Below are 26,400 nucleotides of genomic sequence, written 5' to 3'. Positions count from 1 at the left end.
GCACACATTGCAAGCTGAATAATCCCACCTCTATACTGCAAAATCATCCACAATATACAGTTTCCATATTCAAACCACATGGGGAGCGGTCATCTTACACAAAGGTAATTTTTCAAGCAGCTTTAATCCCACTCATGGGGACACGTGTCCTACACTAGACAAACAATTCACATACACACGGTCTCCATCAGCATTTACACAGGCACACAATCAAAATCACACATACACATCCAATCGATTTCACAAGCGCACACGGTCACACTTCCAGTCCATGCAGACAGATCACACACATATACACACAGACACACAACATCTCTCATACAACAGATACAAACAATCGAACTTTTATTTCAAAAAGATGAAAACGTCGTTCTTTTTCAAAGCATAGCCTCCCCAATGCATCAGAACGTACATCCAATCTCTCCCCGTCTGATGCCAGGGGAGGCCATGAACAGTCCTACCTTTGGCCCGCCATCTGACATGGCAGAATTGGTTATATGCAGAGCACACCGCCATTCTGCCTGTGCTAGTAAGCACACACTTCATCTTGGTGAAATAATCCATCTTTAAGCTAAAAGGTTCACTCACCATGCATTCGGTCTGCCATTCATTCAATAACAAAACACCACCATCTTGTTCTCAGTTCGCCATCACCGCCATCATCTGGCTGCCCAGCTAATCCAGGCTCCTTTTATTCTCACAAACAGGAAGTGCTCACTGTGGCAGCTAATCACCTCCCCCATGGGAGTGGTCATCACAGGATGTCACCTCAACACAGCAAGCACCATGTAAGGACATCCTTCTAACAGGATGTCCTATACAATGAATACAATACATGAATGCAATACATACAATGAATACAATGCTGGATAAAGTCTTATGGGCATGTCTGGGCAGGGAATGCATGTATGCCTTGTAGCAGGCAAAGCCGTATTGCTTTTAAAACATGGACGCCCTCCCCGACTCCAAAAACGCTCACAAGCTCCCATATTACCGCTGATAGGAATCCTTATTTTGCGCCATTCCATAGAATAACGCATATTCAGATTATACCATTATTGTAGGTGGAATGGAGGCTATCAACAGGCGTGTGCTACGAATCCCGAACATGCTGATGAGACACAACAGAGACAAGAGCGCACATCCGCCTATAACCACTAATGTTCTTGCAGAGCGAGCATATCCCCTCCTCAACGATTGTCCGCGCTAATGCACAGAGGGCCCCTCGCTGGCGGACACATGCCCACACCGCAAACATCACACTCCAACCTCAAGACATTTTCTACTACCAGACGAGATTCAACCAGTCTCAGACTGCCCCATTCAGCTCTATAGAGCGGGTTGCAAAAGTACTAAACACTGGGTGACACTATGACAATACATATTAAATACATCTTTGAAATTTCCACAACAGTTATCATCATCAAGGTGCTGTCCTGAAAGGCGAAGGGAGAAAACCTTAGTTAGACTTACCGGTGACGGTATTTCTATGAGACTTTCAGGACAGCAGCCTACTTCCCTCCCTAGGTTATCATATGTAAAATAGAGCTGGGCGATTTTGTCCATCAAAAAAATCAGCGATTTAAAAAAAAAAAACTCGATGCACGATTCAAATCATGTTTTTTTTTTTCGATGGACTCAGCGCCAGTCCTAAGAAACTGCGGGCAGGACTTTTTAGGCGAGAAAAACCGCGGACTAGGCCGAAGCCACGGCCTCGCCTAAAAAATCCTGCCCGCAGCTCGCCGCGATCCTGGGAAAAGGCTTCGGCCTAGTCCGTGGCGTCCGGCCTCGCGGTCTTTTCACAGGCAAGCTGCAGGCAGGATGTTTGAGGCAAGGTTGCGGCTTCGGCCTAGTCCGCGGAGCGCTGGTCCTATGGAAAAAAAAAACGATTTGACCTCGCAACTCGATTCACGATTTAAATCAGCCCCAGCCCTAATGTAAAATATAATCGTTGGGACTGGTAAAATGTCTGCTTATATCCTCCAGCATGTCGGAAGAATTCTCTGTAACTACTGACGGCATGGTGGAAGCAGCTGCTTTTAAAAGGGGCGTTGTCACGCAGTGTTTCCTGTGAAGAAATGGAGCTACGTTCTCTCCAAAGTGCTGCCCTGAAAGGCAGAAATACCGTCACCGGTAAGGGCCCTTCCACATGTATGGATCCTGTGAGGATCCGTACCTTTATCATCCACTTGCTCAGCGGGGAATCGCTCCGTTGATCCCCTCTGAGCCGGCAGATGGCAGGGCGGTCCCTGCACACTGTGCAGGGATCGCCCTGTCAGATCTACGCTATCCTCTATGGGGGGGATCGAATAAACACGGACCGTCTGTCCGTGTTCATCCGATCTGATCCGCAGACGAATGGAAAAATAGTATTTCCTTTGTCTGCAGAAACAGAGGACAGCATAGCAGACACCGATGAGATCCGGATGGATGAAATACGGACATACGGTCCACAGATGTGAAAGGGGCCTAAGTCTAACTAAGGTTTTTTTACACAAATAGAGCTTTCTTTTGGTGGTAATTGATCACCACAAGGTTTTCTTTTTATTTATTTTTTGCTATAAAACATACCCAATAAAAAATAAAAATAAATTATATTACTTTATTATATAATTTTGGCCAAAACTTATTCTGCTACATATCTTTGATAAAATAAAACTCCCAATAAGTGTATATTGATTGGTTTGCATGAAAGTTATAGCGTATACAAACTATGGTATATATACTGGACTTTTTATTTTTTTATTTTTAAACTACTAATAGCAGTGATAACCTACTTATAATGGGACTGTGATAGAGCGGTGAGCAATCTGACAATAAATGATGCTGAGGGGGAACTCACTGCAAATGACATCATACAGTGATTAGTGATAATACTATACACTGTGGGGCAGATCCACAGAGCGAGCACGCCGGTGTATCTACTGATACGCCGGCGTACTTTCAAATTTCTTGCGTCGTATCGTTGTTTTGAATCGTCAAAACAAGATACGATGGCTTCTGGGTTAGATCCGACAGGTGTACGTCTTCGTACGCCTTCGGATCTAAGATGCAATACTTCGGCGTCCGCTGGGTGGCGTTCACGTTGTTTTCCGCGTGGGGTATGCAAATTAGCTATTTCCGACGATCCACGAACGTACGAGCGGCCGACGCATTCCTCTACGTCGTCTCTAGTCGGCTTTTTCCGGCGTATAATTAAAGCTGCTATTTCGTCGCGTATAGTTAGACTTACCATGTTAAGTATGGCCGTCGTTATCGCGTTTAATTTGAATTTTTTTTTTTTTGCGTAAGTCGTCCGTGAATCGAAATGTACGTAATTCACGTCTATGTTAAAAAAATCACGTCCTTGCGACGTGATTTAGCGCAATGCACGGCGGGAAATTTAGGGACGGCGCATGCGCAGTTCATTCGGCGCGGCCCCTAATCACCGATTTGAATTCCGTGCCCTTACGCCGCCAGAGATAGACTATGCCGCCGTAACTTATAAAAAATTGGGCTAAGTTTACGATTGTCTGATTTTGCGCTTGTGAGATCGCTGCGCAAATGCGGTGTGACTTCAAGTATTGCAACGACCGCCATTTTATTCTCTAGGGTGTCAGATAAAATAAATATATATAAAAAAACTGATTTTAACCTGTAAACACAAAATCTCATAAAAGAGGCTCGTATCGGTCCGAGCCCCGCACCCTGAACCATTAAACCCCGCCCCATTTTGTTGCTAAAGGACCAGGCCACTTTTTGCTATTCGGCACTGCGTCGCTTTAACTGACAATTCAGTACGACGTGGCTCCCAATCAAAATTTACCTCCTTGTCCCCCACAAATAGAACTTTCTTTTGGTGGTATTTGATTACCTTTGTGGTTTTTATTTTCTGCGATGTAAACAAAAATAGAGCGACAATTTTGAAAAAAAATCTATATTTTTTACTTTTTGCTATAAAAAATATCCCCCCCAAAAAAAAAAAAAAAAATATATATATATATATATATATATATATAAAAAAAATCCCCAGTTTAGTCCGATACGTATTCTTCTACATATTTTTGGTAAAAAAAAATGCAATAGGCGTTTATTGATTGAAAAGTTATAGCTTCTACAAAATAGTTAGTTATGGCGGCGAACAGCGATTTTTATCGTGACTGCGACATTATGGCGGACACTTTTGACACCATTTTGGGGCCATTGTCATTTTTACAGCGATCAGTGCTATAAAAATGCACTGATTACTGTGAAAATGACACTGGCAGTGAAGAGGTTAACCTCTAGGTGGCACTGTAGGGGTTAAGTGTGCCCTAGTGAGTGATTCTTACTGTAGGGGGCGTGGCTTGGTGTGACACGTGACTGATCGTCTGTTCCGATGACAGGGAACAGACGACAAGCTGACAAGCCACTAGGAAGAACGGGGAAAGGTTTGTTTACACTTACCTAGTCCCCGTTCTTCAGCTCTGTGACCCGATCGCGGGATACCGGCATTGATCGGGTCTGAGGGTCCCGCGGGCGCGGTCACGGTGCTTCGGACCGGTTCGCGAGAGCGCGACCCACGGCTGGGTTCTAAAAGGGGAAGTATATATACGTGCCTTTGCCCAGCCGTGCTGTTCTGCTGACGTACATGTACAGGCGGAGATCCTTAAGAGGTTAAGTGGTTAAGGAAATGAAGTCACACACAAAATGAACCAATTTTCGATTTTATAGAATCAGTGATATTTTTATGTTTAAGTGATAAAAAAATTACATATTCATATTCCTGAGATATAATTCAAATTAACAAATTAAACATTCTTAAAAACACACACCAAATGGAATACAGCAAAGGTTTAACACAGTGATTTGTAGTCATCAACATAACATCCATATCTGCCTTGCTGCACCTTTTAAAAGTGAAGGCCTTAGGCCCCTTAGGGGTTGATTCACTAAAGGCAAAGAGTTGTCCTCTGCGGGAGCAATTGCTCCAGAGCTTAGTAAATGAGAAGAAGTTCTGCTGACTTCCATCATCCAATCATGTGCAAGCAAAAATGATGTTTGTTTTATTTTCCTTGCATGTGATTGGATATTCTTTTACCTCATTTAATAAGCTCTGGAGCAACTGCACCGTGTCCAGAACGTGGGAGGCATGTTCTGGGAGGACATCCATGGATGCCCTCCTCCAAAAACCAGAGAGCCATGCTGTAGCCATCTTTCGGCTATAACACAGTACTGAAGGGGATATACAAACAGGTGTTTTCAAGGTAAATTGCTTATCCCAGCATACTTCCAAGCATATTCATAATCATCATTGAGGTTCACACAATGAACATGCCAACTTTCATATGAATGCACCTGTTTTTTTTTAGGCTCACGGTGTGCAGATAGTACATATGCCAACATAAAAAAAACAACGTCATAATGCTCAAACATTTTGCTGACCAGTAGATTCAACCTTGAGGCATTTTGGTCAGCAAAGTGTCGGTCAGTACTAGAGCTGCACGATTCTGGCCAAAATGAGAATCACAATTTTTTTGCTTCGAATAAAGATCACGATTCTCACGACGTAAAATCTTTCACATTATACAAAAAAATTATTTGGGCTAACTTTACTGGTTATTTTTCATTCATTAAAGAAATTTTTTCCCAAAAATATACATATAAATGTTTGGGGGTTCTAAGTAATTTTCTAGCAAAAAAAAATTATACTTTAACTTGAAAACAACTGTCAGAAAAAGGTTTATAGCTAGATTCAGGTAGAGTAACTCAGAATCTACGCCGACTTATGTTTAAGTGTATTCTCAAACAGTGATACGCTTAAACATATCTAAGATACGACGGCTTGCGCCGTCCTATCTTAGGTTGCAATATTGAGGCTGGCCGCTAGGTGGCGCTTCCATTGCATTGCGGTCGGCGTAGAATATGCAAATCAGTAGATACGCCGATTCACGAACGTACGCCCGGCCGCCGCAGTACATTTACGCCGTTTCCGTAACGCATTATCAGGCCTAAAGTTATTCCATCTAATAGATGGAATAGTAATGTTAAAATATGGCCGCCATTCCCGCTTCGAAATGTTTACGTTGTTTGCGTAAGTCGTCCGTGAATAGGGATTTACGTCGTTTACGTCCACGTCGAAATCAATAGGCCCGTGCAGCGTACTTAGCCGCAATGCACACTGGGTTATGTAGGCGCCCAGGGCATGCGCAGTTAAAAAAAAACGTCAAAAACGCAAGGTCAAGCATTAACATAAAACACGCCCCCTTACACACATTTGAATTAGGCACCCTTACGCCCGCCCGCTTTAGGCTACGCCGCCGTAACTTAGCAGGCAAGTACATTGTGAATCATGTACTTGCCTCGCTAACTTACGGCGGCGTAGCTTAAATGCCTTAAGCTACGCCGCCGCAAAGTTGCGGCCATGTACCTGAATCTAGCTATTAGTGTTTAAGTGGTTAAACGTTCCTAATTTACATACAGAAGTCTATTGCTTTGATGTAAAAGACAAATGATACAATGTTTAGACTTAACATTCGGCAGACCTGAACGGGCGCTCCATGCAAGTCTATGGAGCGTCGGATGTCAGCAGTGACCATGTCCGCTGACATCCGATCCATGAAAATCAGACGTATGGCGATATGTCCCCATCCGTCCTAGCGGATCGGATGAGATCTGATGAAAATGGACATGCTGTTCGCTTTCGTCCGATCTCTCCATAAACAAGCAGTGGCGCTCGACAAGCCCCTCCCCGCTTAGTGAGCAGAGAGGGACCTGTCATCCACCGGCTATGCGGAGATTAACAGAGTGATCTCCCACTGAGCTGCGGACCACTACAACGGATCCGCCCCGTGTGGAAGGGGCCTAAAGAATGTTGTAAAACTTGGCAGACTACCCAGACTTTGACTTTTGAGGGCTGAGAGCAGAGAGAAAATTCTCTGCATACCAAAGATTGGGAAGATCGGGAAACACGTTATCAAGATTGCAACGGGGGGAAAAAAATCACAATAACGATTCTTGACGATTAATTGTGCAGCTCTAGTCAGTACCAACATTTGAATTTACCATAGAGATAGATTATTTGCTGATCTGAACTTCTGAAATGCTGCAGAGACCCACATTTTGTATGTAGGAGCCTGACACATATTTTTTATTCACGTTCTAACATTTATAAGACCTCAGGAATAAAAAAATAAAAAAGTTTGCATTACTTTAGGATGACATTTATTTTAAACATATATATTTCACAGATGAAGTTATCTGAAGAGAACATTTTTCTGATAGAAATCCGATTCCCCTTCTGTGGCTCTGTTGTAAAATGGGGGAAAGCTGAAGAATCGGGGTAGAATCCTTGGACAGCAAGAGTCATTCTCTCTTTAGACATTCTTAAGGCAGCACAGTTAACGTAGCCTGTGGGTAGAAATCACTAAACTATAGATTTTCATCTCTGTGAAATATATAATACATAACACACGTATTATAAAGCACTATTATAAGGCACTATCTGTTATCAGCCAGTGAATACCAGAGCTTAATACTGGTAGAAAATAATACAGGATCTCATCATTGCCAGCAATGGATTCAGTGCAAAAAAAATAAAAATACTTTCTAATATATTCTTCAATCAAAGTCAGGACATATTGAATGATGTTTGGTGATCAAAACCGTACATTAAACTTGCAGTTCTGTATTCATACAACTGCAGTGCCTCTGCGTGAACTAGAATAAATAATCTATATTACAGCATGAATGCAATACATACATAGACACTATGACCATGTAAATGTCAGGACAATTAAGTGTATTCAAAGACAAAACATTTTTTGGTAGTTTTTGAAAAGTGGGAAATCGTTAGACATTTGTCAGGTTCTCTTTGCTTGTCATAAAATCCATCCGTTTCCTTCTTTAATCCAAAATTCACGGACCACTGTGACACCGTCAACACCCATTTGACAAAGATGTCAGCGCTTACTGTGTCCATGTGCATGCCTCACTGTGCCCATGCCTCACTGTGCCCATGCCTCACTGTGCCCATGCCTCACTGTGTCCATGACTAGACTTACATTTAGTCCAGCGGACATAAGGCCAGTCGGTACCGGGTCCCCAAAGTTCCCGGAGAAATGACCGTTTAACATGGGACTCTATGCAAGGGGTGCCGACTTTGAAAAATCGGTGCTCCCCAATCATAGGTCCCCCGGACAACAAACGTTGCACACTTGTAGAGGAAGAGTGGGGCTATATGTGTGCCAAGGGGTCCAGGGGACCTACGGCTGTCCGGTACCGGGTCCCCAAAGTCCGGGAGATCAGACGCAAAAAGGTGACTCGAATATAAGCCGTCCTCTTCCCTCTGCTCAATGGCATCAGGCACTCCTTCCCTAGCCCCACCATGTCCTCCTAAAGAGTCCCCCGAACTGTTTGACCACAGTGTTGGGTACATGCTGCATGAGGATGCGCAGCGTTTTGAAGGCTCCGATGATGGTACACAAATAGAGGAAGGCAGTAACGTGAGCCCAGAGAGAGGGGGTGCCCAAGAAGGACAGCAATCTGGCAGTCATGTTCCCCCAGCTGCAGCATACTGCCAGGTTGTCTACAGTGATGAGGAGAAAGGGGATGATGAGGTCACTGACTCTACGTGAGCGCCTGATAGGAGAGAGGAGGAGGAGGAGGAGAGGGCACAGGCACATCTCCAACGAAGGAAGGATGCCCTCAAGCATAGGAAAAACAATAGTGCTTAGTGGGGAGTGGAAAGGAACAACAGTACCCAGCCAGATTTGGGGTAGAATAATAGTGTCCAGCTGGGAATGGGGGCGGACATTAACGACCAGTCAGGGATGGGGCAGGACAATAGTGACCAACAAGGGAGGGGGCAGGACAATAGTGACCAACAAGGGAGGGGGCAGGACAATAGTGACCAACAAGGGATGGGGCAGGACAATAGTGACCAACAAGGGATGGGGAAGGACAATAGTGACCAACAAGGGATGGGGCAGGACAATAGTGACCAACCAGGGATGGGGCAGGACAATAGTGACCAACCAGGGATGGGGCAGGAAAATAGTGACCAACCAGGGATGGGGCAGGAAAATAGTGACCAACCAGGGATGGGGCAGGACAAAAGTGACCAGCCAGGGATGGGGCAGGACAATAGTAACTAGCAAGAGATAAGGGGAGTTCGATGACTTTCATCAGTCGTGCCTACACACCATCAGTTAAAAAAACGATCCTGTCAGAACGCAGTGACGTAAAACACAACGATGTGCTGAAAAAAATGAAGCTCAATGCTTCCAAGCATGCGTCGACTTGATTCTGAGCATGCATGGATTTTGCCTACAGACGATCGTTTTTTTCTATAGGTTTTTTATCCATCAGATAATTTTAAAACAAGTTCCTAATTTTTTAACCGATGGATAAATAACCGATGGGTCCCACACACGATCGGTTTAGTCTGATGAAAGCGGTCCATCAGACCGTTTTCATCAGACAAACCGATCGTGTGTACGCGGCATTACAGCAATTCACAGATCTGTACGTGGTTTGAAATTTTCACCTGTCAGTAATTCCGTTCCATGAAATTGGAATTTCATTGTTTGATTAGTAAATGTACCTGAAGGGACCCCTTCTTCCAAAGGGTCCCTTGAGAATAACAGCAGTACTTGGCAGTCTGGGGGTAGACCAGTGATATACGGTAGTTCCCAAAGAGAACAATTGTATTCTAATGTAAGTGCAGCAATACCAGATTTTACCAGCAGGTGATGCTGCAAGAGAAAACCCCAATGGTGGAGCTATGTCCACTTGACACTCGGAAATAAAAGGGCAAGACTCTCTTGTTACTGCACTAAGTGGTCCCAAATAAAGGAATTGGCAAAAGAAATAAAACATCAACATTTAACCGGATATAAATGTACTAATCTCTAGTAATTTCTGTCTGGATTGGAGTTCCCCCTTCAGAGTGGTTTTAACATACGACGAGACATAGTAGTTCAGAGATTGTAAAAATAAAAATAATACAGCACTTTATGATACTTTTTTTTTTGCATTGCAGAATTAAATAAAAACAATAGAATATCCTCAGTCCTCCATTTTACACGTTCTGATAGTTCATCGATGACACTGATTTTGAAGTTACCGTTTGATAGTTTACTGGTCCCATCCTGGCTGTCATGCTACACCTGGGATGAACAGTATCATTATGTTCCCATGATAGAGGATCCATTCCAGAACCATCAAGCATGACTTCATGATCCATTAAACGATATGGCTGAAAGCAACATTGCAGGCAAAGAAAGGAGTCCCCGCTGCTGCACATGAATGACCATTGAAGCCACTTCTTGTAGCTGGAGCCTGCTGTATTGTTTGCTGAGGGCAGCACCTAGCAAGTAGGAACTTGGGCAGATCTGAAGGATAACTTGTGCATCCTTTTCTGCAACGTTTCCACGTGGAGGAAGATTTACACAAATTTCCTGCTAAATCCAGCATCATCGCCCTCGCCTGGAGTCACGGTAACGCCGATGGAGGGTCACAGCGATGAGCAGCGCCCGCCTTCATGCAATTTCGTGTTAGAGGAGGCAGATAGAGGTTACTGGAAGTGGAAGTAGCTCCCTTTTATTACAGGTCCCAATGACATGCCATCATACATGAAGTGCTTCACTTGTCTGATAAGGGGGGCAAAAGTTACATTGAATGCCCCCGCTAAGATCCTTCAGCACGCCATCCCGCACCAACATCTGTAGCAGCTTCCTCTCTTTAGTGATGTCATGCATCGGCTGTCTGTTCATCGCGTTCATACAAAGGTTACCAAAATAATGCAGAGGGATGTCCGATTGACTGAGGTCATATCCAAAGCCGGCTAAACTCACTTCATCACACAGGTGAGTGGCTAGGACCACAGCGATTGCACCGATGGTGGGGACATTCTAGACAGAGAAGACAAAGGCAAAGTGAATAATAAAATCAAAGTTTTCTACGGTCTACGCAATTGTTTTAGTTCATTATTTTGTGACCGCATATTCAACGGCCACTACCACTGCCATAAAGATAGCCAATCTAATGCCACTACCGCTGCCATACAGACAGGCAATCTAATGCCACTACTGCTGCCATAAAGATAGCCAATCTAATGCCACTACCACCACCATACAGACAGGAAATCTAATGCCGCTACCACCGCCATACATACAGACAGGCAATCTAATGCCGCTACCACTGCCATACAGACAGGCAATCTAATGCCGCTACCGCTGCCATACAGACAGGAAATCTAATGCTGCTGCCACTGCCATACAGACTGGGAATCTAATGGCGCTGCCATAGAGACATGCAATCTTATGCCGCTATCTCTGCCATACAGACAGGCAATCTAATGCTGCTACCGCTGCCATACAGACAGGCAATCTAATGCCGCTACCGCTGCCATACAGATAGGCAATCTAATGGCGCTGCCATAGAAACAGGCAATCTTATGCCGTTACCACTACCATACAGACAGGCGATCTTATGCGGCTACTGCTGCCATACAGACAAGCAATCTAATGCCCCTGCCATACAGACAGGCAATCTAATGCCGGAACCACTGCCATACAGACAGGCAATCTAATGCTGCTGCCATAGAGACAGGCAATCTTATGCCGGAACCACTGCCATACAGACAATATAATGCCACTGCCATACAGACAATCTAATGCTACCTGCTCATACAACCATCTAATGTTGCTATCACTGCTATACAATCTAATGCTGCTACCACCACCATACAGACAATCTAATGTTGCTTTCAGTGTCAAACAATCTGATACTGCTACCACTGCCATACAGACCATCAAATGCTGCTATCACCACTATACAGCCAATTTAATGGTGCTACCACTGCCATACAGACAGGCAATCTAATGTTGCTTTCAGTGTCATACAATCTAATGCTGCTGCTACCACCACTATACAGACAATCTAATGCCACTACTACTGCCATACAGCCTGATGCCAGTATTACTGTCATATAGCCAGTCTGATGTTGCTACCACTATCATACAGCCAATCTAATAGTGCTACCAGCGCCATAAGACAATCTAATGCTTCTACTGATACTGGGTCTGAGGATGCTTTTGCCCTCATACAGACAATCAAATTCTGCTACCACTGTCATGTAATCTAATGCTGCTACTACAGTCATAGCAACAAGCTAATGCTCATACACCTAACAAGTTACAGGTACTTTTTATAATATTGTACTTGTACATACTGTAAATTAAATGTGTTTGCCTTTAATAGAAATTAGGCAGGTAGCTATTGCTAAACTCCCAATGAAAATGCTAGATGACTGTCTGTTACTGGCCTTAAAATACTTTGAATCACTGCACTACGGCATACTGCCAGTATAGTCACATCCTCCAATCTTCATATTTTTTCTGAGTCAATGATTTCTTTGCCGGCTCAAACGCTGCAAGACCTCGCTTGCTAGTGAGGGAACAGTGAGGTGTTTCTGGTCCTTAAATGACAAAAAGCAATGCAACAAGAGAAGGTAGGAGATCCTGTTGCTGGCAGGCTGTTACCAGGGACAGAGTGTAAAGCACGCCCTCCCTTCCTCCATGCTCAGTGCAATTCCACCTGTAAATGGATGCCTGGGTAAGCTCGGTATAGCACCTGCATCTTTGCATACACTATAAAAGCATAAAGCACATCAGCCCTTACCACAGGAAAAACAGAAGACTTCAGCACCACCTGTGATAGAAGTTACGACCCTTGTTCTGCTACATAAATTGTGTTTTTTGGACTCTCGACTCCTGGCCTGTACCCTGGACTTCTGATACTTTGCTGCCTGTCCTGACCCCAAGTTGCCTCCGTCTTTGGATTTAAACTTTGTACGTGTTATTGGTTCCTTGACTCTCCAACATCAACCTTTGGATATCCTCCAACTATGCTTTTCTTCTTGAAACGGGATGACAAACGAACTCCCCAACTCTAGCAGAGGTTCTCACACCTCTTTCATGAAATGGTCTGTGATTCTACCTTTGTGAATCTGTGAAACCTTCTTTTCCCATTTCAGTGAAAGACTTTGGACCATTGCATTTCTTCTCTTTTCTTTCCCAGTCACTATAATCCCACTGATGTGGATTATGCAGATAAGTGATAAACAATTAATAGGCTGATTTAATCCTTCCTCATTCTACACTTCCTGTTCCAAACAAAAAATGGGCTGGAGTTATTTTGTAACCCCAGAAATGTGCAATGCATCCTTCCCTATTCACTATCTAGACTAGGGGTAGGCAACCTCAGCACCCCAGCTGTGATGAAACTACAAATCCCATCATGCCTCTGGGAGTCATGCCTGTGTTCAGTCAGATTAGACGACCCAGAATTGGTACCAGAAGTGACGTTCCATCGCTGCCATCTTGCTATACCCAGAACTCCTCCACAGTAACAATACACCAAGAAGGGGACAAACCAACATCTTTTTATGCAGTTTTGCATTTCATAGTTATTTTTAACAGTAAACAGAGAATATATGTGGTGAAAAACAGTATTTGGAAATCCATCAAACTGTTTACATCAGGGGTGGCAAACACAAGGCTCGCGGGCCGAATCCGGCCCACGAGACCTTGCCATGTGGCCCGCGCAATGGGCCGTCCGTTGCCACTAGTGATGCAACGGATCGTGACCAATCCGTGATCCGCACCGCTGCCTCGGCCTTAGGAAAGGCCGCAGCTTCGGCCTAGCTCCGGAGCGGTCGGCCATCTTGGTACACACCCGGCTCCTATGATGGACGTCCTGGAGATCCAATCCCAGGACCGCGGGACGTGTGACGTCCATCATAGGCGCCGCAGACTCCAGAAGGTGGCAATTACAAGCCTCCTCGACACCATGCACTAGGGAGCAGAATATGACAACACTAGTGCATGGGCGGGCGGCTCTTCTCTCCTCCTTTCTGGCTGGATGCTGTGACACATGATGTCAGGTAGGTGAAGTCATTGTGTATGTCAGGTAGGTCCATGTATGTCAGGTAGGTCCATGTATGTCAATTAGGTGAGGTCAGTGTATGTCAGGTAGGTCCATGTATGTCAGGTAGGTGAGGTTCATGTATGTCAGGTAGGTCCATGTATGTCAGGTAGGTCCATGTATGTCAGGTAGGTGAGGCCAGTGTATGTCAGGTAGGTGAAGTCAATGTATGTTAGGTAGGTCCATGTATGTCAGGTAGGTGAGGTCAGTGTATGTCAGGTAGGTCCATGTATGTCAGGTAGGTCCATGTATGTCAGGTAGGTGAGGTCAGTGTATGTCAGGTAGGTGAGGTCATTGTGTATGTCAGGTAGGTTCATGTATGTCAGGTAGCCCATCCCATCCTATCCCACCCCACCATACCCCATCCCATCTCATCCTACCCCACCCCCATCCCATCCTATCCCACCCCATCTCATCCTACCCCATCCCATCCCACCCCCACCCCATGCCATCCTATACCACCCCATCCCCATCCTACGGCACCCCCTCCCATCCTACCCCATTCCATTCCACCCCACCCCATCTCATCCTACCCCACCCCATCCCAGGTTGGATAGAAGTAGAGTGGAGGGTGCAGAGGTCAGATATTGCACACGGTCCATAGCATACTCCTGTATCCTGCATTTGGTACGCAGCAAACTCCTGAATCCTGCGCTCCATAAAACCAGTAATAAACAAATGCAGTGACAATTATTTATGATAATAGTGGACACGTAGTCTTACAGATACAACTGGCCCTTTGAGGGCAACCATACTGCTAACGCGGCCCCCGATGAATTTGAGTTTGCCACCCCTGGTTTACATGTTGAATTATAAAAGCATCGCTGTTCTGTCACATTAGCAAACAGTCCTTTGGGTTTCTAAATACTGTATTTCACCTTATAAGCTGTGTTTTCTGTTAAAAATAACTGTGTAATGCAAAACTCTGGTGGGTGTAACAAGATGTCCACTTGCCCCTTCTTGGGGTATCGTTACTGTGGAAGAGTGCCGGGTGTAGCAAGATGGTGGCGACGGAACCTCACTTCTGTTATCAATTCTGATGGGTCGCCATATCTGATGGACCACCTTTGGCTGCCAGTCTTGTAATGCCTCATGGTACGTGTAGTTCCTTGAAGGTTGAAGTGTAGAGGTTACATTTCCTTGATCTAGATTCTTACTCTGAGAATGACAGAAATGCAGCACAAGGGCAATGCAAATCAGGTCATTCACCAGTAGCATAGATCAAAGCACTATAAAAGTTTATACTACCTCAAGGATTTACATTGACTATATAGTTATGTTATATTGATGCTTTTACACGCACAGAGGACGTACCTTGTTCCAGCCCCACCACTTCCACCTGGGAGGAAGGAACTGAAGGATATCCATTGCCGTCTCCTTCACAATAAGAGGATTAAGAATGCGAAACTGATGGGGCTTCAGCGGGAGTTTCTCCGTCACACTCTTCCAAAAGAACAATCTGTTCCATGCAGACTGAAAAACAAAATTAAAACATGAATAACGAAAAATGTAAGGATACAATTAGGGCTGACCACTGGCACTCAGACCCATATAGCGTGAATGTTGTAGGTTTATGGTTTTGTACTCGCTGCAAGCTGTATATTAGTGAATGGAAGAGCATCAGCTGAGTCCGCTTACTTTAAGTGAATAATTTAATGTAAACGATTTACATGTGGGAGGTACTACATGGCAATACTAATACAATGTATCCGCGCTTGGGAAAATAAAATAATCAATCAATATTCACATATCTAATAATGGCAGCCAGCAAAAAAGTTCATTTGATCTTGAACTACATGCAATAACAGGCACAATTATGTAGCACTATTAGCATTTTGGTGGAACATAAATCTCTGATGAATATATTCATATGCAGAGTAGAGGAAACGCAGACACAACTACAGAGGTGATATACAGTGGGGAAAATAATTATTTTATTCCCTACAGATTTTGTAAATTTGCCCACTAACAAAGAAATTAAGGGTCTATAAGGGGAAAAGAGAAAAAAAAAACATCATTGGGTGAACTCCCGCTTTAACAGTACAGGAAGTGCTCAATGTATGAGCAGAAATACACTCTATGTCAGGCATGTCCAAAGTCTGGGCCGGGGGCCAATTGCGGCTCCCGTTCCAGTTTAATGTGGCCCCCCTGGTAATTTGGATATATACTGTATTTATCGGCGCTGCCTCGGAGGGGACAGGGAGGGGGGAACGAGTGCTGTCAAATTACATACAGGAGAATCTCCCGTTTACTCAGTGGCATCTGTAATAGGAAGTCCCGTCTCCTGGGCTGCCATTTTGACGACTCCTCTGTCTATCATAGGAGGCAGGACATTGTATTAAAGAGGCTGCTGTGTAAACAGGAGATTCTCCTGTATGTAATCTGTTGGCGCTAGTCCAGCCTTCCGAGGCTGCAGATGGGCATCGATCAGGCTGCAATCATGGCAATGGAGAGGCTGCATTCATGGCAATGGCGAGGCTGCAGATAGGCACTGATTAGGCTGCATTGATGGGCAATGACCCTTATTTTGCTTCACAGTTCCTCATTTAAATTTTTTCCCCCTGAAACTTCCTTCCTAAAGTTAAGGTGTGTGTTATACGCCGATAAATACGGTATAGCCAAAAAACACGCCCAAGCTCATCTCTTCACCACACACAGCCACAAAGGCAAGAGAATTCTTGTTGGGCAGTGTATTAGTGCTCCGACGAACACACTTAGACCAAATTTTAATGGTTTAAAGAATGTCAGGCAAAATGGTCGGCCCTCACGCATGTTCACTTCATCAAATCTGGCCCTCTTTGAAAAAAGTTTGGACACCCCTGCTCTATGTGGACTCGGAAAACAACACTTAAGATGGCACTGCCTTACCTCTGGAAACAAGTTTTTTTTTAAAGTTTCTTTAAACAGTAAGTAATATGCAATTTGGGCTGGATTATAGTGGCTATAGATTGATAATTACCTAATATAATGGACTAAATGAAAAGAAGCATCAGAGTGGGAGAGTTTACTTCCTCTTTAAGCTAGTGCATTGTTGGTTCACTTACCTTTTCCTTCCATTTCCCTTCTAAATGTTTTTTTTCTTTGTCTGAATTTCTCACTTCCTGTTTCTCCTCAGTAAGCCTGCCCCCATTATCCAAACCGTTCTGGCTGGGGGTTAGTCAGCCAGAGCAGGAAGGAAAAGGAAGGAAGGAAAAGGTAAGTGAACCAACAATGCACTAGCTTAAAAGTAACCTATTTAGAAAATAAAAAACGAACCTTTGCAGCCCCTTTAACTAATTCTGTTTCTATGTAGATTTTATGCTGCGCCCCAGCTTTTTTGGAATTGTGGTTATAGATCCAGTGCAGCTCTTTGGACGTATTACTACGTACGTCCAAAGAGTGAACCTTTAAGCAGTATCAGCCATCAGTTTGTGCAGGTTTTGCTTAGCCAGCTCCTGGCTTCAAAATGAAAGTCCATATATGCTGATCACTTTCACAGAGCCGGCAGTGCAGTGCCGGCAGCGCTCTTAGCGGAAAACAACCACCAGCTAGAAGAGAGCGATTGCTGTGAGACCCGAGGCAAATCCATGCCTCAGGCTCACATTCAAACAATAAATCCAGAAGTAATACCACTTCCGGTTTCAGATCCATAATTTCCTGGTCAGTACAGCCAGGAGACACATCTAACCAAGCCGGTCTGTGCTTGGTTAGATGGAATGAAGGGCAGGGGAGACATTGGGATCTATTAGACCCCTAATGTCTTCATAAAAAGAGTACTGGTCACCTGCCCAATGCTATCCCATAAGGGTTTATTACCCCTTGTCATTGAAATCAAGTAAAAAAATAAAAAGTAAAAAAAATTGAATAAAACTTTTTTTTTTTTAAATTGACGAAACCCCCGATGCCCCATACACCTGCGCAAACGCAAGTGCATGATTATGTAAACAGCTGTCGCACCACACTTGTGGTATATCGCTGCGAACGTCAGAGTGAGAACAATAATTCTAGCACAAAAGTTCCTAGTTAACTGTAAACTGATGAACTTTTTTTTAAAAGATATTTTTATTAGGTTTAAGACAATACAAAAAAAAACACCAGACAACCTGGTCATAAACGTTAGGCAATACACTCAAACATAGAAAAATAAACTGACATCAGTGCAAAATATTAAGTACTCACAGTGGTAAACTGATGAACTTTAAAGGCTTTTAAAGTGTCACCTATGGTGATCTTTGGGCACCATAGTTTTTGGCCATATTGCGGGCCCATGCAATTTTAAGACATGGAATGTTTGGTATCTACTTACTCGATGCAACCTCATCTTTTATATTTTAACCAAAAATTGTATTATATGTTGTGTTTTTGCACTAAAATTAATAAAATTATTCCCTGAAAATGTGCATTTAAGAAACAGTTGTGCAAATATCATGTGACATAAAATTTTGCAATATTACCCTTTTATTCTACAGGGCCTCTGCTTTCAGAAAATATATAGGCCCATATTCTCGTAGGAGATATGACGGCGTATCTCTGAGTCTGAGCCGTCGTATCTTGGCGCCTGATTCAAAGAATCAGATACGCCAAAATTTCACTAAAATACGACCAGCGTAAGTCTCTTACGCTGTCGTATCTTAACTGCATATTTACGATGGCTGCTGATTTACGCCTAGAAATATGTAAATCAGCTAGATACGCCAATTCACGAACGTACGCCCTTCCGTCGCATTACAGATACGCCGTTTACGTTAGGCTTTTCCCGTCGTAAAGTTACCCCTGCTATATGAGGCGTAGATGAGGCCTACCCATGTTAAGTATTGACGTCGGAACAGCGTAAAATTGTTCACGTTTTACGTCGTTTGCGTAAGTCGTTCGCGAATAGGGCTGTGCGTCATTTACGTTCACGTCGAAAGCATTGGCTTCTTGCGGGTTAATTTGGAGCATGCGCACTGGGATACTTTCACGGACGGTGCATGCGCCGTTCGTAAAAAGCGTCATTTACGTAGGGGCACATTAAATTTACATAAAACACGCCCAAATCTTCCACATTTGAATTAGGCGGGCTTACGCCTGAAGCTCAAAACAAGTCCCGGACCCTTTTTTTCAGGCGGCTTTCGGCATAGCCGACAATGTTAAATCACCCCTCCGGCGTATTGTAGGCTAAAAAACGACGCGTTTTGTCGCGGCAAATCGCGGGACAAAACGCCGCAATTTGTCGTGGCAAATCGCGGTACAATACGCCGCGTTCAGGTGTGAATGCAGCCTAATCCTCTGCAGTATTATGGGCACAGATAACTCACTGGCGCTGTGTGTACAAACTTGGCACATAAGAAAAATGTGCTTTGCAAGAAAAGAAAAATGGGAAGTATCACCCACGCAGCCCTGTGACACAATTTCAAAAGAGGAAACGTTATTTATAGGACTCCTATTGCACAAACCTTATTTTCAGAACAAAAAATATATATATTTAAAATCACAGCACGCTTATAACTAAATCACTTGCTGTGCTTACTTAATCCTTTCTAGATGCACCTGCAAGCTCAACAACAGATTTGGGAAAATATTTGTCACCGCAACGGCTAAAGCTGAAGTTTATGCAGCATACATTTTGCCTTCCCTGGATCTCCCCTCCTTAGCCAATTTTTTTTTTCATAGAGTGGGGAAGGATTGAAACCCCAGTTGGGGCTAAGGGCTTGTTCATACTTATGCCCCGTACACACGATGGGTTTTTCAGACGGAATTCCGCTCAAGCTGTCTTGCACACACACGCACCCACCAAATTCCGACCGTCCAAAATACGGTGACATACAACACTACGACGAGCCTAGAAAAATGAAGTTAAATACTTACGAGCATGCGTCGACTTGTTTCTGAGCATGCGTGTTTTTTTTCTCCGTCGGAGTTCCATACAGACGAGCGGAATTTTTTTCAGTCGGAAAAAAAGACATGTTCTCTTTCTAATTCCGATAGGGCCCACACACGGTCGGAATATCCGATGAAAACATTCCGTCTGACTTTTTTCATCTGAAATTCCGATCGTGTGTACGAGGCATAACTCTACTCTCTTACAAGAGACCTACATTTGTATTGCTCTTTAGAAAGTATTTGACGAGTGGTTGTTGGGGGTTTTAAACGTATATGGCTCAACTGCAGGGTTTTACTGCCCCCGACTGCTACTATAATTGAGCCCTAACAGGGACACAGACAGCATTAAAAATCTGACAGGGGTTCTAGCCTTCCCCTACATTACTATAAAAAAGCATTTTTATTTCTCTTTTTCAATTTAAATTTTTCCTCACTTCCTATCTTGTGAAACTGTTGTCAGCAGGACAGAAAGTGATGGGAAATCTCTCTAACGAAGTCCCGGACAGCAGTACAGCAGGTTCTAACTTTCCCACACACTATCCAAACAAAGAGAAATAAAGTTTTTTTGTAGTAGGGAAAAGTTATAACCTCAGTCACATGTTGAAGATTTCTTTTCATTTCCTGTTTCAGAGACACAACAGAAGTGAGGAGATTTCTCCAGAGTTAAAGTGATTGAAATGTCAATTTTTTTTCGATAAAAATAACAAACATGATATACTTACCTTCAGTGGACTTGCACAAGGCAGCCTGGATCCTCCTCTTCTTGGGTCCCTCTTTCCTGCTCGTGGCCCCTCCCTCCTGTCCAATGCCCCCACAGCAAGCAGCTTTCCACGGCGGCACTCGAGCCGAGCTGCAGCTCCATGTGTCCATTCAGACACAGAGTTGCAGTTTGGCCCCGCCCCCTCTCTCTTGATTGGCTAACTGACTTTTATTGACAGCAGCGGGAGCCAATGGGGCCACTGCTGTATCTCGTCTAATCAGTAGGGGAGTCCCGGATGACCGAGGGACTCGTGTGGACATCACTGAAGAGAAATGGGGCTCAGATAAGTATTAGGGGCTGCTGCACACAGAAGGCTTTTTTTCTTGATGCATAGAATGCATTAAGATAAAAAAAACCTACCTTTACAACCCCTTTAAAGTGTCATTAAGCCCTGGTTCACACTGGGCTGCGGGAGTGAAGCCGTGCAAGTTCAGCTGAACTCGCACGATTTCACTCCCGCCGGCAGTCCCGATTTCGGCCGCGATTTAAGAGACATCTGTGCAGGTTTCTGCACAGATGTCTATGTAAATCGCAGCCCGAAATCGCAAAAAGTAGTACAAGAACTACTTTTTGAAATCGGTGCAGCGCCGCAGATGCGGCGTCGCACCAATTGGGACGGCGCCATTGCCGACAATTAGCGGCATTTGAGATGCGATTTCACATGTGAAATCGCATCTCAAATCAAATGAAATCGCACCCAGTGTGAACCTGGGCTAAACCCACATCATTTAAAACTATCAATAAAAGGTGTATTACATGCTGTCCATACTCACTCAGTCACTATGGGATTAGTTTGCAAAAAACCTTGTTGATCCTGCTGTTCTCCATCTCTCCCCTCCTGTCCATGTCCCCCTGCAGTTGGTGATTTTGCAGAATAGTGGTGGTAGCTCTGCACATGCTCAGTTTTCAGTGAGTTTCTATGCGGAGCATTTCCTCCCTATCCCATTGTCAGCAGCCCATATGACTATAGAGTCACACATGTGGGTGTTTACTCAGTGGTAAATGAAAGCGCACTCTCTCCTCTGTGGCCACTAACCAGCTAAACATAATGGGGGAGGGTTGTTACATCTTAATTGATGGAGGCTTCACCTCTCTGCTATTCTAAGGCACAGCCTGTGCCTGACAGAAATGCGTCCACACAATGTTATTGCAAATAATAATAAAGATTTTATTTAAATTCTATATTTGTATGACCATTTAATAGTTTATATTAATTATTTCGCTTTACTCTGTATTCCAAATATGATATGAACCATGTGGCCAAATACAAGTGACATATATCCGCTCTGAACATGGCTGACTCACCAGCGTCTTATTCTTCAGCATCGCTTGCAACCACAGGAAGTCCACGTGTTTGAAGAGGACGGTGACAAACAGACTATTGCTGAAATACTCCTGTTCAGAAACCGGAGCCCCCTCGGGATAAGTCATCCTGATGGTGGTTTTATTTCCAACATCCTGCTCATATCCGTGGACTGGAGCATTGTTTAGTCTAAGATACACAAAGACAATGAACAGATTAGTTGGCATTATGATTTAAACACGAGATATAAGACAAGGAATTTGTTTCGAGAACATCTCAAGATATATTACGAAGTTCCTGGGTTTATGTAGTGCTAATATATCATGGCATACTTTATGGAGCACCATTCACACCGGTCCCTGTATGCTAAAAAGTTTACAGCTCAATGTCTCTATGACACATACATACACCGATCAGCCAAAAAAATATGACCACCCACCATACCCCTTAAAGTATGAATGGCACTAGATCTCTGAAGGAATGCTGTGGTATCTGGCACCAAGATATCAGAAGCAGATCCTCTAATGATTGTTAAAGATAGTAAAGAAAATCAGACAGCGCAAAACCAATCCTAATGCCCTGTACACACGATCGGTTCATCCGATGAAAACGGTCTGATGGATTTTTTCATCAGATATCCGATGAAGCTGACTTTCATCAGTCGTGCCTACACACCATCGGTTAAAAAAACTATCGTTTCAGAACGCTGTGACGTAAAACACAACGACGTGCTGAGAAAAATTAAGTTCAATGCTTCCGAGCATGCGTTGACTTGATTCTGAGCATGTGTGGATTTTTAACCGATGGACGTACCCACAGACGACCGTTTATTTCTATCGGTTAGTTAACCATCAGATAATTTTAAAACAAGTTCCTAGTTTTTTAACCGATGGATAAATAGCCGATGGGGCCCACACACGATCGGTTAGTCTGATGAAAACGGTCCATCAGACCGTTTTCATCAGACAAACCGATCGTGTGTACGTGGCATAACAGATGCAGCTGAACACTGGAGGTCAATATAAAAAAAGTCCTTAAGTAAAACGCATATAAAAAGCAGTGCAGCGCTAAAAAGAAACTAAAATCACATGAACAAGTCCGAGGGTGTGGAGTGCTGAGGCCTAGAGGTGTTGACAATAAGGAACAACAAAAAGAGGAAGAAGACTCCTTAGGCAGTGAACAGGGTGCTTGAAACAATCACTGTGCATCCATTCCAGTGTCTCTTCCACCAAAGAAACAGGGTGCTCACCTTAACGAATGACATTAAGGGTCATTCAAGCAGACCCTTAACCACTTAAGACCCGGACCAAAATGCAGCTAAAGGACCCGGCCAGGTTTTGCGATTCGGCACTGCGTCGCTTTAACAGACAATTGCGCGGTCGTGCGACGTGGCTCCCAAACAAAATTGGCGTCCTTTTTTTCCCACAAATAGAGCTTTCTTTTGGTGGTATTTGATCACCTCTGCGGTTTTTATTTTTTGCGCTATAAACAAAAATAGAGCGACAATTTTGAAAAAAATGCAATATTTTTTACTTTTTGCTATAATAAATATCCCCAAAAAATATATAAAAAAAACATTTTTTTTCCTCAGTTTAGCCGATACGTATTCTTCTACCTATTTTTGGTAAAAAAAAATGCAATAAGCGTTTATCGGTTGGTTTGCGCAAAATTTATAGCGTTTACAAAATAGGGGATAGTTTTATTGCATTTTTATTATTTTTTATTTTTTTTACTACTAATGGCGGCGATCAGCGATTTTTTCCGTAACTGCGACATTATAGCGGACACTTTGGACAATTTTGACACATTTTTGGGACCATTGTCATTTTCACAGCAAAAAATGCATTTAAAATGCATTGTTTACTGTGAAAATGACAGTTGCAGTTTGGGAGTTAGCCACAAGGGGGCGCTGAAGGGGTTATGCGTGACCTCATGTGTGTTTACAACTGTAGAGGTGTGTGACTGTAGGTGTGACGTCATCGATTGTGAATCCCTATAAAAGGGATCACACGGTCGATGCCGCCGCCACAGTGAAGAACGGGGAAGCTGTGTTTACATACAGCTCTCTCCGTTCTTCAGCTCTGGGGACTGATATCTTGACTCCAGCGGCGATCAGGTCCGCGGGTCCCGGAGCTTCGGACCGGGTCGCGGGCGCACGCCGAGGGGGCGCGCCCGCTACCCATGGCTGGGTACTAGCACAGGACGTACCTGTACGTGCATGTGCCCAGCCGTGCCATTCTGCCGATGTAAATGTGCAGGAGGCGGTCCTTAAGTGGTTAAACAAGGGTAACAGTAAAGATGAGAAGGGGATGTCTTTATGTATGGTCCTTCACTCAATCTCCTCAGTCAATTAATGGCCTCCAAACTCACTCATAGACATGCATTTGTTAATGTAAAGATGCAAAGAAAATATAGTGCTCTCCGTATGCATAAATAACATTAATTTATAAAGAAATAGAATAACTACTCACAAAAATGGCACTGTGTCCCAGTGCACGGATTCAAGTCATGTAGTATACATATAAAAAACAGGTAGGTGGCTGTCCTGACATCACATAGCCCCCTACACGCGTATCGTCTGTGGGTAAGGACCTCCTCAGCGAATATAGCGTTGTCTGGGGAACCTACGGCCGGGGAGCACCGAGTTTTCAAACCCGGGCACCCCTTCCATAGACTCCCATGTTAAACGTCAGTCTAGTCATGGACACAGTGAGGCATGGGCACAGTGAGGCATGCAGATGGACACGGGCACAGTACTTCTACTCGAGTCAATACATTTTCCCATTTTTTTGTGGTAAAATTAGGTGCCTCGGCTTATATTCTGGTCGGCTTGTAATCGAGTATATACGGTATATATAGAATGTCCGTGCACTGAGCAGTCATAATTTATCACTGCTTGAAGAGGAAGTAAACCCTCTCTAAAAAAAAAAAAAAAAAAACACCCTGCAAGACAAAGGCATAATGAGCTAGTATTCATATAGCATACTAGCTCATTATGACCCTTTTGACAACGTGTACTCACACGAAACGCGTCAGGGATGACTCCAATGTTGCCATCATTATATTGAAGTGCGCTTTATTCTCAACTGACATGTAAGTGCAACCTTTAATTAAACTTAAACTGATTTTCTGATGGTATTACACTATGGCGTCCCCTCTTTTCTTTTCCACGTTTACATGTGACCTTTAATAACGGATGACCATCCCCTGCATTCCCTGAGCGAGAGACCTTCCAGTTCTCCCTAGGTCATTGCATTAAGATCATTCGCTGACCCCTTCCTGAAGCAACTCCACACCGTGGTTTCCAGCCTATACCAATCCTGATCGACTCTGGAAATATACATTTCGCAGAGTCCACACGTTCCGGTAAGCCTGCATCCACACTGGTGACGGGATATTTCTTCATTTGGAAATTCACTTATATTCACTCATTTATTTTTGGAAGATTCCATCTCACCCTTCAATTTTGAACTTTGTATTCACTCATCACTTGGTTCATTTTGGACATTTACATATATGGTTATGACATTTGTGTTTTCATATACATGTGCATTTCATATTGTTGCATATTGACCACGCATGGTTTTGATTTTATTGTCATACCTTTTTTGTATCAGAGCGCTACACTTTTTTGTCCACATTCTGTTTTTTGCTTCTTGTTTTTCAGTAGCTGTGTTTAGCAGCTTGATACATGCATATTTAGCAGCGCAATAATTTACACCATATTACTAGCTCATTATGAACCTGAGATCAAAGCCCCTGCAGCGGTCCTGGGTGACCTCCTCCGTTGCCGCTATGATACCCGGAGTGACTTCCGGGTATTGCTGCTCCGGCGCTGTGACTGGCCGGAGCAGCGATGACGTCATTCCCGCGCATGCCTCCACTAACGGCATGATCGTCATCAGAAGTGACACGCTCAGTGCGCCTGCGCCCAATGTCTACGGCGCATGCACTGTAGACATCGATGCCGGTATTTTCTGCAAATATCTCCTGAACCTTTTAGGTTTGGGAGATATTTGTTGCACCTCCAGGTAAGCCTTAATCTAGGTTTACCTGTAGGTTAAAGTGGTCTGTAAGGGTTTACAACCACTTTAATAAACTGACATCTCAGTGTTTCAGTGCATTTCTGGTACTATAATCCCGATATGTCTCACGAGATTCCAGAACCAGGGGGTGTTCGCCACTGTTTGAAGCGTTTGCAGATCGCTTATGTGATCTGCACCACTTCATAAACAGGCAAACAAAAGAGAATGATCTCCACTGAGAATGGAACAGTGGATATTTTCCACTGCTTCTTAAACTGACACCAATATCCCAATAAAATACATTCACAATTTTGTTAGTAACATAACAAAATATGGAAAATTTCAAGGGGTATGAATATTTTTTCAAGGCACTGTACAGTAGAAAGGGTTGAGTCTGATTTAGCTTACAAACAGCTTTTAACCACTTGCTTACTGGGCACATAAACCCCCTTCGTTCCCAGGCGAAATTTCAGCTTCCGGCACTGCGTCGCTTTAACTGACATTTGCGTGGTCGTGCGACGTGG

The 26,400-nt window shown here is 43.8% G+C and overlaps 1 protein-coding gene across 2 annotated transcripts in view; it reads right to left on the bottom strand.

Annotated features, from left to right (window-relative positions):
• Window positions 1-9,402: 9,402 nt before the first annotated feature.
• The window catches only part of ST3GAL5 (ST3 beta-galactoside alpha-2,3-sialyltransferase 5), a 153,532-nt gene continuing 136,534 nt past the window's right edge, over window positions 9,403-26,400 (bottom strand). For both annotated transcript variants that reach the window (XM_040335243.1, XM_040335242.1), the window contains 3 exons: window positions 21,854-22,040; window positions 15,262-15,420; window positions 9,403-10,871 (listed from right to left, as the gene is read on the bottom strand). In XM_040335243.1, the coding sequence (XP_040191177.1) occupies window positions 10,587-10,871; window positions 15,262-15,420; window positions 21,854-22,040 (631 nt within the window). In that variant the 3' untranslated portion in view covers window positions 9,403-10,586. The remainder of the gene's footprint in view (window positions 10,872-15,261; window positions 15,421-21,853; window positions 22,041-26,400) is intronic.

Source organism: Rana temporaria, chromosome 1 (genome assembly GCF_905171775.1).
Source record: "Rana temporaria chromosome 1, aRanTem1.1, whole genome shotgun sequence".
Classification (NCBI taxonomy): Eukaryota; Metazoa; Chordata; class Amphibia; order Anura; family Ranidae; genus Rana; species Rana temporaria.
The sequence above is the reverse complement of the archived record's forward strand: the minus strand, read 5'-3'. Positions and strand labels throughout refer to the sequence as shown.